This window comes from Rhodnius prolixus, unplaced genomic scaffold, assembly GCF_049639745.1.
Source record: "Rhodnius prolixus isolate KJV_2025 unplaced genomic scaffold, Rpr scaffold_14, whole genome shotgun sequence".
Taxonomy (NCBI): domain Eukaryota; kingdom Metazoa; phylum Arthropoda; class Insecta; order Hemiptera; family Reduviidae; genus Rhodnius; species Rhodnius prolixus.
Genome location: NW_027411594.1, coordinates 6250124 through 6262332, shown reverse-complemented (window position 1 = coordinate 6262332; position 12209 = coordinate 6250124). Strand labels below are relative to the sequence as shown.

Genomic DNA, 12209 nt, shown 5'->3' with positions numbered 1-12209 from the left:
AGGAGGCTTAATTGTCAGAACGATGCTGAACAAAAAATTTTAAAGTTCTTAATGATAATTTTTGGCGTAAATAGTAGCCTTGGCTATATATAAGTATAACAATAATGACTACCTATATAACTGTAATTAACATTCCTAAATTGTAATTAAAATCCTAAAGGAATTAACATTCCTCAATGATTTCCTTAATTTTTACTTTCTCTTCCTATCGTAAGGGATTTGCAATTTTGTATTTTCAGAAAAACAACCCTCCTTTTCTAGTCTTTTTTCAGAACGCACAAATATTCCTTTAATGGGTTTGCATTATTCTATAAAAACACGATTTCAGTTTTTTTTTTTTAGTTGAATTATTCTATAAAAACAGTTTTCTGCTTTATATTTACTCAAACGTTTTTACAGAATACATTCGTGGAAAATATAACCTCTTCTGAACTATCCTAATTCAAAACATGATTTGGAGGGTCAAAAAATCCAAGATAATCAAATATTTAATCCTGATCTCACTTAGTTTACGTGGATTTAGTATTCATATTTTATGGACACAAATTTAAACTTTTTTTTTTTTAATATAGACCCAAGTATAAAAAGCAAAAACTGAAGTCAAATTTTTATGTACATAATAAGAAGCTAAATTAATCTAAGTTAAAAATGAAGCATCACAAATTAATGTTTACCTTTAACAAATTAAGTTCTTCAATTCGTTGTTTAATAGCTTCAATGGTTTTTCTCTTTTCATATTCTGCTTCATTTAAATATCTTGTTCTGTATCGTTTTTTACTTTCTATCGTTTCTGGGTATTGCAATTCTTCTTTGGCCAGTTCTACTGTTGGTTCATGCTAAAAAAATAGAAATGTATATAATTAAACAATTAAAGCTGCCTCTACGATTCAATAATGTGACTCAAATTCTATTTTTTTAAGCACAGCTTTTCCAGTCACAACGTACAGTAAAGTTGCTTTTCGGGGGGGGGGGGGAGAAGGGGTTAACTAATATTCTTGCAAGTTCGGAAGTTTGGTCTCAAATTTAATTCTTAAAAATATAGATTTTAAGTTGATGCATAATTTCGTACCATTTTATTACACTAACTTATTTTGTCAGAATTTGACTGAAAATTGATTTACTGTTAATGCCCCTCTTTGTTTACAATTTTGGACAACCCAGGATATACTAGCAAAAAACTACCAGGTATGACCAAAGGAGATTCATTAAATTTATTTTCTAATCTCAAATTTGGGAACATTTTGGTAAATAGCGCACGCACGCACGCACACATACAAAGACAAAATCGTGTATACAATAATAAGAACCAATCTCATAATTTTTGATATTATTACCTTCTTCTCCGTGAACGTAACCTTTGGCGATCCCGGATGTTCATGAAATTCTTCTCCCTCATCCGTATCTTCGAATTCACCATAGATTTCATCAGGAAGGTATATATCCAATAGTTGAAGTAAAGTTTCTGATACTTTTTCAGAAAGCTCTTTCTTATTCTTGACGTCACTAACATCGGCAATTAATATTTCATCTGTGCTGAGATCTGTTTCATATTGTGAGTCTTCAGTATGTATACTGAAAGACAAATATCTGGTAACACAACTCACTTTGACTTTCGCTTAAAATTATTCTGAAAGTTGTTAATTTTTTTTATCGCCAAACAGGCCAGTTTCATCCTGTCTGCAGAGATCAAAGTAACAATAAACTTTGCTACTCCCCCTAAATAACTTTTTTGGAGTATCCTCCCACAAGAAGTGATAACTATCCTTAAAACGCCTCAGTTACTACCATTTACTTAAAGATAAATGAAAAATTAATGACCATAAGTAAAAAAAAAAACTAAATAAACTAACGATAGTTCTTTCTCAGTTGCTGAATCTTTAGGCATCTGCACTACATAACGTCTTCTTTGTTTGACTACATTCCTCCAAGCTGCTCGCGTCAGGGCAAACTCCTTTTTCACTCTTAACTTTCCTCTCTTCTGCCACTTCTTCCACTTTATCATTTCATTTAGTGAAGGAACTGGTCTCCAGTTATCTGGATGCACTGTAAATACATATATAAGTCAGAGTATTGTAAGCAGTTTAGAAAAATAAATATCTGTGAAACAAATATCTGTGCATTTTCTAACAAACCAGGGGGAAAAAACCTTTGGTTACAATTTGCTTCAGGATTTTTGTTAATCCCTAAACATTCTCATGTTTATCTCCAACTATTTGTGAACTTTATTTTATACTAGTGACACAGGATCGGAGTGTTAAATTTCAACTTCCTGCAATTCTTCAGGTTTTGAGATATTTATTAGTGAGAGAGAGAGATCAATTTTTTGGATTCCTGTGTAAAGTCGACATTGAAAATTTAATCTTGATGTAATACTTACTGTCTGCTGTTAGTACAGTAAAAGGAAATAAAAACAAGAGAACATTAAAAATAATCACGAAATTTTCCATGTCACTGAGCCGTTTATTTTGAAAGTGGGGCAAGTCCATTTTTGAAAAAAATGAAGATAATGGTAATTATAGATAAAACTTAGTATGTTCTTTTTATCTGTAAACAATTTAAGAGTCAAAAAAAATTCAGAATCCTAATATTTGGGAGATGGGAGTTTTAGTTCTTAACAATATTGTAAATATGTTTAATTTGAAAATGGTGCAAGTCCTTCTTAGGTTGAAATTATTTAACCGTACAGCACAATTTAACTCCGGTTGCTGTATGTTGAAGCAAATGTGACGGTTTAACATCATGTCTTATCTATCTATCTTTGATATTGGCAATCGGTGATTGTACAATATTTCATAAAATTTATCATTATTTAATAATAATAAGTACATGTTAATTTTTTATTTCGATAACAACACCAACATCGGGAAATTTTAGTACTATTAGCTCTGGAAAACTGTAAACAATCGACTTATATTATCGGCTATCAAGTAAGTTGTGTTGTTTTGTGCTCGGTGTACGAAAAAAGTTTCATTATTTGAAAATTAATAACGGATTGTGGTTTATTCTATAAAAAGAAAAAAATGGCTGAAACCGATTACAACGGTAATTATAACTATGATGCATCTGAAAGTGAATTTGGTAGGTAACAAAAATAAAATAGAAACGCTTTTCTGGGTAATAACGCCATTTCAATAAAATCCTCATTGGCAAGTAATTTAATTATTTTTATTATGTTTGTAGAAATAAGACCCGATGACAATCGGTAATAAAAGAAGAATCTTGGAATCAGAATCTGAATACGAAGGCAATTCGAACCAAAATGATTTTAAAAAAAAGAATAGTTGAACTATTGATTAGTACTTTGTTTTTATTGTTAAAAAAGACTGATAAGACTGAAATCCATTTAAATCAACGATTACAATAATTCATTAATTTTGAAAGTGAGGCAAGTCCATTTAGTTATAATAAATCTTTATTTTTCTTAGCCAACACTATAAATACTATTGGATTATAAACTTACATTATCTAACACCACAAAATACAAAAAATATGTCTATTAATATTTACCAATATTTTTAAATTTATTGAAACGCAAAATCTTAAATATATCAAAATAACAAAAAGTGGATTTGCCCACTTTCAAAATAAACGGCACATATAATTATATACTTTTTGTACATTTATGTACCTTTGCGAAAGATATTTCAAGAAACAACCGCTAGATCGCACACAACTCAACTTCTGGAAGTAATTTTGTAGTACAATATTGGATATTAATGCATTCTGGTGGCTATAGTTAAAAGTATACGTTCTACACTACAAGAATAGTTTGTCTCTATTTTCGCTCTTATATAAGGATGTTTTTCTAATTTTTAAGTTTTTTTTCTTTATAAATGGGGATAACAAGAAGCTCTCAATTTATCTTCCCCAACGGTGGGAATAGGGCACGTCTAAATTCACAGAATTTAATGGAAGTTGAAATCACTAAATGAAATTCTTGGAATTCCACATTTTGATAATACAATTTTTTCGCACAAAATTTACCAATAATATTTGTTAATTTTATCCTCCATATAAACTAAGTCACACTTTGATACGCGGTAATAGGATAAAAAAATCATCAAAACAAATCGGAAATATAATTTCGAGGTCCGAAGGAAACGGTGGTCTTTACTAATTGAACTACATTTTGTGTCTGTAGTCAGATTAACACAAAAACAAAATTGACAGAGTTCTATTATCATTTGAGGTGCCACCATTCATGGAGCTGACAATAAGCTTCTGGACAAAGTTGGCCAACTGAAAGTGCTCGGCCTGTTATATTTAGAAAACCCTACATTTGAGTGCTCTAATCAGATATTTTTAAAAACATTAAAAGGTTTGTAGAACCGTACAAATACGCTGAAATAATATTTGAGAGAGAAGAAATTACCCTCATCCTTCTTTAGAACGACTCGAAAATGAATTTGCCTACGGAAATTAAAAGCTGCAGATCTACGTGTGAATTAAACGTTTGGAGAAACTCGACGTTGCCATTTTCAATCGAAGTTTGAGTGAAATAATTCTATCTGTTAGAGAACCCATCGGGTCCCCTAATGGGGTGCAATCAAAATTTAAGATTTTTAACCACCTACTCTCAGACACTCGTACATACCAGCACGTGGTGTGAGTGTATATTCACCTTAATTTAAAAAAAAAAAAACTAAAATAATAGCAAAATGTAGACATTTGAAATTTGCTTTTGTACAACTAAAAGATGCAACAATAAAGTTCTGGTACAAAAATTGGTCAACCAAAAGTAACCAACCAATCAATTGATTGATTTTTGAGATTTTCTCGAAAACTAAATGTTTTCCAAATATTTGTTGGTTTATCAACTTAGAGCACTCATTACATCATATAAGGATCTACAACATTTTTCTCGGGAAATCCGATAAGGATTCTTCTGGAAAAGCAGAATGGAGTCGAATCCTTATGAAGTGCATTTTTCTGAGAATGAACGGATCTTATTCGTGCACAGTTAAGGCGGATAAAATGTATTGCTAAAATCAAGTTAAAAGCAAAAATACTCAACCAAAAGTACCTTCTCTGTGCTCAATAGATTTCCAATTTCTCGAAAACAGTACCTAACCTTTTCTTTTAACTTCCTGTTTACATTGATTTAAAACTTTTACTCATATCATTTTTCCGAAAAAAATAAATCGTTTTACGGTAGTTCTCGGAGAAGTGTCGGGGACAGACTTCCCTTTAAGATGATGATGGCATTCCATTACGGTTACGGTTAAACTATATATTGTTGATAAATCTTAAATATGACACCAATGCTAGGAGTCAGAAAATTATTGTTTTTTTAAATCAGTTTTTCATTTTTGTATTAATTTTGCTACTACATTAATCAAGTACATTAAGCAAAAGAGTTGAAAGAAAGGGAGTGAAATAGTGCAATACATACATACTGTATGCATTCACATTTATCATACACGTGCATGTGCACCAAGGGACATGAGTAGAGTGTACGATGACCATCCAGTGATGGAAGCCGTTAGTCTGCAAGGTTGGAAAAATATTTTTGGAAAACAAACAACCTTGAAAAATATAGTAAGAAAAATAAGCAAGAGAACTTCGCACCAGATTTTTTTAAATATAAAATGAAAATCATATGTTTACTTAATTACATTTTAAAAGAATTCATATTAAGGCTAGGGTCGTGAAAATAAACTTACCGTCACATTTCTCATCAAGTAAACTTTGATCTAGGAACATTTCATTGAATTTTTTGCACCATTTCTTGCTTGCTGCCATTTTCTCCTTTAATTGGCCTTACAGGAAAAATTAGTTTATTTTCTATCTATATTTTAATTAGCTAAAAGGTGGGTTCCTCTGTAATTTTTTTGGCAGGTTTTTATTTTATTTTTTTAAATAATTAATTAGAAGAAGTGAAACAGAGAAATATTTAATTACACGAATGTAATCGAAATTGGATTAAAAAATAAACTTTTTATCTTTTTTTTAATCAGTAGTCAATCAAATAAAAAATCCAAACTACAATACCTAGGTACGTATTTATTTTACACATGTTATTTTGTCCTTTGTTTATAGTTCCAAGGTTGTTTTTGTTTTTCTATTTTCCAAGATTCATTCAAGTCTTTTAATTGGCAAACCTATTTGTGGCAATTTAAGCTCCTATTTAAAAGATTTTTTACATCATTTGCTCATTATTTAAAGCTCTCATCTGCTGCAAGGTGACTTTCATTCCTGCGACTAAGCACAGGAAAACTTCGTACGATTGCAACACTCTTTTTACCCAGAGGAAGTAAAACAAATCAAACGGATAATGAATCCACAAGTTTAGTTGTGAAAATTCCAAAAATGATTTCCCTTATTTACCCTTCCGGTAAAAGTTATAGATTTTTGAAACAGATGCCAGTATGCTAGTAAAATAGTAATACTAGTATACTAGCATAAGTACAATAGTTTTCGTACATTTTTAATTCTAATACATACGAAAAAAATACATGAAAGGCTATATATCTTGTAAACATTGTAGGGGAGCTACCATATTTTGTCATATGTGGTTAGAATGCCAGGTGTGGCGTGAAATCGTTGCACATATATATATATTTTATGAATAAAAATTATCCCTACTACAAATAGTTTTACTCGCAGATGTTATTGTAGTTAACAACCCCGGCAGCCCAAGTACCACAGATGGCTCTCTCCGCCATCATTTAAGGAAAAACTGTAGTTTTTAAACTAACCTCTATTTCAATTGAAAGAAGTTTACTTTAATTTTTAGTTTCTCAAACTATTTTTATATAAGGAAAGTTTTGGATAATGCAAAATTTTCAAAATGGAGTTTTTCACTAAAGGTTGGTTAATTTCCCCCTTAAGTGATCCCCAGAATGCCTTTTTTTGTCTTTATGTATATGTATAACTATAGAGAATGTGGTTAGCGTGTCTTGATAAAGAAAAATTGCCGAAATTTCTAATTTGATTTTCGGTTAGGGAGCAACAGAGAACGCGTCAATGAGGTTTTCATCAAAATCAGCCAGTCGGAAGTACCACTTCACTGAATCAAGTTTTTTTGATTAAATGTACCTCTAATGTGCCATTCCCGTGAATTCCAATAACTGGCCACCTATTATGTTAATAAGAATCAAATGTAGGAGGACTAAATTTCCAAATTTTTGAGAAAATCGGCTGCCTAAAAGTGCCCCTTAATAGAATTTACATTTTTTTAAAAACATGACTTCCAATGTTCAATGAATTATCGTGTTATGATTAGGAAGAAAATCCCTTATCAGTTTGTATCACTTTGCTTCTTACAAACAACGTAGGCCTATTAAGATCCATCATAACTGCTTAATCTGTTCGCCATTTAAAAATGAACATGAAAGAAAATGAAAAACATTTACTCTTTCAATAAAATATAATAGAATTAAGTACTTTAACAAGCAATTTGATGCTGCAATTTCTTTGAAGCCAGATCTCAGTAGTAATGAATAGTAAAATTAAGCATAAAGAAGTGGAAAGAAAAATTGAACAAGAGAGAGAAAAAATAGAAGTGTTGGTAATTTAGCGAAAAGTGCTTTACGGGACAGACATTAAAAAACAATCTGTCGACCGACAGTTTAAACTTTCAATATAGGATGTTGTACGATATATACATGTATCAGAGTGTCGGCTAGAACTGTTTACAGAAGGCTGTAGCGTGTAAATACCTGTTTAACATTGATTTGTTCTAGAACATCGTAGTTCACGCTCGTCTCTAGCCTCTTAATTCTTTCTTCTCTACACGTTGGTCGTACTCTCTAGAAGTTTCTAGAGTAAAGGATGAGTTGAAGATATCCTTAAGATCATTAACTCGTTGCTCTCTCACTCGTAATTGGCTTGAAATATTAAAACTGGTGTAAAACGATTTTCTAGCACCTGCAATTGTACAATTGTTATCTTAAGAATAAAAAAACGATGATATATAACATCATAGTTATCAATTAAATTAAATAAGCAACCTATAGAAGTATTTATATAGACGCCAGGTTATAACCTGACAAGTTTGACATGAAATCTACTTTCTATCATAACAATCAATTTTTAGTTAACCAAACATTTCACCCAATAATATATAGAAGCACTTTTTAGGTACTTTATTTATGGAAGATAGATGGCATTCTAGCATGCAATGTAATGATAAGAATAACCTTGAATGACAATATAAAATGAATTACCATCTCTTTGTATAATTGCTTACATAAGAGGATAATAAATTTGAAAACAACAATTTGGGTAGTATGATTAATTTTAATACTCACCTTACTATCCTCCTATCAATCATTATATTAACGAAGGGCTTAATTCTTGTTTATGTTCTTGACACATTTGAAATCCAGCATTTTATTTTTATTAAGCAACTCAGGTGCTGTATGTTCACATACTAATGCTAAACTTTAGCTACTTCGTTCACTTGGCAATTTCCTTGATCACTTTTCCTAGTACAGAAACTTTGACATTAGCACTTCTGAGTTCTAAAGCTGCTAGGATTATGTTAATATAACCATCCCCTTTGCTCTGAACCTAATGAAAAAGTAGTGTTTTATTTTCTATTTTTAAACAGATTATTTTGATGTCTACATCAAATAACTTTCAAGTCACTGAAGAAACCAAGCAGGAAGTTTCAGCTTTTGCAGTAACAATTCACCAGCAATAGGGTCTCCCCGTTCCTCTCATCACATTCGGGTGTGTAGGGTTTTACAAATAGACTGCTGGGACTAATTTGTATTTGTCTGGAGTATTTTTTATATTAAATTCTTTGACCCCATCACGGTTGTGAAGTCCTGCAACAGAAATTTCGATACTATAATATACATTATACAGAGATATCAATCTCTACTTTTTTTTGACGATTTCTCCAAAGAGGAAGAATTATACATTAGGTTTGTTCCATGAAAACCTCTGAATGATTTGTGATTTGTACGGAGTATGCGCAATGAGAATGAGATGTTCAATCAGAATCCAAACCATCTTCAAACTGATTCCTATTCGGTTAGAGCTGCCAGAGAGCCAAAAAAATCTCTACTAACAGTTAACAACATGTGAATAGTTTGCTTCTTTTGTTTGCTGTAGGAAGATTTCGAAGAAAGTTTCTTCAAACTTTTTCGAGCATGCGCAGAGTTATTCCACCAAGTAAACCAAAATTCAAAATAATATAAAGAATAATCACAACCCAATTGGCAACTGAGCGCACATTCTTGATGGGACAAACCTTGTTATAAATTTGATAATTTACCTGCGCTTAAAACGCTATAAAATTAACATTTTATGTACAGGTTAATGATTAATTAATTAATAAAATTAATATTATTATATTTTATACAATTGATAATTTGGAATGTAAACTCTCCATTTTAGAAATGCATACATTTGTGAGTACAATTGAAAGCTTTAACCACTAGGGGTTCATCCTAAAGACTACAATGGAGGATGTATTTATTATTTTTTTTGTGGCTCTCCTTGAGCTAGATGTGCAGAGAGCTACAAGGGCGTGTCCTCCGACGAAATTACCTTCACTTGGCCGACCTCGTTCTTTTCCTCCCCCTCTCCACTAAATAACAGGGGACATAAGAACGTATAATTGGTTAGCAGTCTCGACATATTGCTGAATCTTCTAAGTACATTTCAATGAAAATTGTATTGCACTATATTGGATCCAGAAGATTTTCCGTTGACCGTAATTACAATTTTTCTTTTTGGCAGAAAGCTGCCTCCGGACATGGTCCAAAGTTTGATGCGGAGGCGCAAAGCTCGAGTTTACTAGAGATTGAAGTGTATTGATTCACCAAAGCTTTTTTTTTTTTTTTTTACATGGTACCTATCTTGACTTCTTTCAGCAATGGCATGAATGCTTCAAAAGGAACATGGACGGACATTTTCTTTGCAATTCACATCTACAGTTAGAGAAAATACTTCGATTATTCACATAATACTAAGAATTCATTTAAACTTACGAAAGCCAAGTGTTAGGACCTATCGTTACGTCTAAGTTCATATGAGACCCTTCTGCAACTCTCGGAAATTGATAGAATACTCGAATAAGTAGTTCTAAGCAGTAGTACTTCGGCCAAATGTTGTCCTAATCAAGAGTTTTGGCAAAACATCTAATGATAGCAAATATTTTATAGGTATAGTTCCCTTTGGTCCTTGGAATGGCATTCATTTTATAAGAGCATTTAATTTCTCACCTTCCTAATAATTCCTAAAACCACATATAAAAATGACTGGAATAATGTAACAATAAGCAAATCACAATAAAATTATTGACCAAACAATACGCTAAATGTTGCCAATTTGCTTCAAATTTGAAATTTTATTTATATTATTTCTACAACTTCGCATTACTTTCTATAAAATTTTGATGCTACCAATGATTAGGCTCTACAATAAGAGTGAAATGGCACTGAAGCGCCCCTTAGTCTAATTTTCAAATAAATATAGATATAGATATAAGCAATATGAATTCAAACATTAAAGCGAAGTATATTTTTCGGGTAAACCCCTAAAAAATCTGGAAAAATCTATTCACTAACTTTCAGTTGGCTGATGTCTAACAGCTTTTTACTCTTATATACCCAAGGTGATGCCAGAACTCAAATCTTAAAAATTTGAGTAACACTGCAAATTCAAACAGCAAGAGAAAGCCGTGATGAGTTGTAATAGACTTCCAGACTTCCATTGGCCAGTCCACTAAGACTGTTCAGCGGTGTTGAAAGTAAATGACCAGTAGGGACGCACTATGTAGGTGTCTTCCAGTAACGAAGAACAATAGAAGACTGCTCTCCGGCTACTGTCTATTGTTATTGGACCGTGGGAACTTCTTAAAGGCCCTTTTTCTTCCACCCCCTCACTCACTATGTTTCCTAGAATAAGTTTTACTCACTATCATTATGACATATAGCTCGGGGAAGAGAACGGATTTTCTTTTTCAGATAGTAATGTATCATTGTTTTTCATTCATTACTCTACGGACGTAAGAGAAAGTATTGTAATTTTGAAAATTCTCTAATTTGATTTTTCCAGAATAAGATGCAGTTTGTGCTCAAAATTTGCATAAGTAGATAAAAAGAAATTGGGAAAGAGTCCCGGATAAAATCTCGCCGAGGCACTTTAAATTGTCGCTTTATCAACGTAGATAGAGTAACAATTTTCAAACAATAATCATTACATAGTAACACACAAAATACAATTAATTCTCTCGCAAAATTACTATAACCTAAAACATTGATAACCTACCAATACTGACTTCTGGACGGATCGAGGAAAAACTAGTTTAAAAAAAAAAAATTGTAATTTTTATTCTGACCCTGGGAAAAGTGGAAAAATTAAAGAGAAAAATGGAAACTTCCTGCTGAGTAAGAAGACCTCGACCTGTTTCTACTGTGGAAATAATAACCAGCCGTGTGACTGGTTTCCTGTTCCCACAGGATGTCCACCGCTTCCCTACGGAGTATTCCCAATCACTTAGTGACTAGTTCTTTTCTTTTCTTTTCTTTTAATTTTACTTACAGCAATTTACTGGACTGTTGTCCGGATGGAGGACAATGTAAATCATTTACTTCCTGCAGATTGGATTCCGTTAGTTTGGTGGCTTGTTAACCAGGAACTTGGTTTCTTCTTCCTACTAAGTGCGTAAGGACGTTATCAGTACCACAAGGCGTATCCAAGATCGCTTAGGGGTTGAACTTCCCTGAAAATGTATAAAAAAATAAAACTTTTTCAATAATGTACCATAAAAAAAGTAATTAAAATGTAGCCTGCAAAAATGATTAAGGAAATTCCTTTTGAAAATCTAATTAAATTACTTTTCTCTCATCTCCCATATCTCTAAATGAATCCATTTATTGGTCTGCGTTCTAAACTTTATTCCCTAATCTAAAAATTTGATTTATGTTTAGGTTAAAATAGATTCCGTGGGAATTGACAGTCCTGCCTAAGCTAAAGCAAATCATTGAGTTTATTGTGGCTCCCTCTGTGCAGGACCCCTCAAGTCATATCAGTTAATTAGAAGAGACCGAAAACGGTCAGCCGAAACTGCTACTTCATTTAACTGATCTTTTTTCGGTTTTTACTTCTTGTCAATAAGTTCATTTATTTGATTAGATAGAAGTGGTTCAAGTTTATTGAAGAAAATCATGCTGTTAAGAAGATTTTTTTAAATTTTTTGGCGTTGACATTTTATCATTCAGCCATGTATAAATAGTTTTTCTCTATTAATA

The 12209-nt window shown here is 31.9% G+C and overlaps 1 protein-coding gene and 1 long non-coding RNA gene across 13 annotated transcripts in view; one reads left to right on the top strand and one right to left on the bottom strand.

Annotated features, from left to right (window-relative positions):
- Positions 1 to 12209, bottom strand: part of LOC141451742 (uncharacterized) — a 72043-nt gene that overhangs the window by 30635 nt on the left and 29199 nt on the right. For 9 of the 12 annotated variants that reach the window (XR_012457074.1, XM_074123348.1, XM_074123345.1 and 6 more), the window contains 9 exons: positions 11500 to 11680; positions 10524 to 10853; positions 9945 to 10192; positions 8253 to 8774; positions 7662 to 7869; positions 5664 to 5759; positions 1851 to 2043; positions 1335 to 1572; positions 675 to 836 (listed from right to left, as the gene is read on the bottom strand). Coding sequence is in view for 11 of the 12 variants with exons in the window: in XM_074123348.1 (XP_073979449.1) it covers positions 675 to 836; positions 1335 to 1572; positions 1851 to 2043; positions 5664 to 5742 (672 nt within the window). In the remaining variant the exon portion in view is untranslated. The remainder of the gene's footprint in view (positions 1 to 674; positions 837 to 1334; positions 1573 to 1850; positions 2044 to 5663; positions 5760 to 7661; positions 7870 to 8252; positions 8775 to 9944; positions 10193 to 10523; positions 10854 to 11499; positions 11681 to 12209) is intronic. The other 3 variants (XM_074123346.1, XM_074123356.1, XM_074123350.1) reach the window with 3 other exon arrangements.
- LOC141451769 (uncharacterized) lies at positions 5632 to 12173 on the top strand. The gene is made up of 4 exons (XR_012457099.1): positions 5632 to 5995; positions 8083 to 8226; positions 9064 to 9266; positions 11889 to 12173. It is a non-coding gene; the product is annotated as an uncharacterized lncRNA (long non-coding RNA).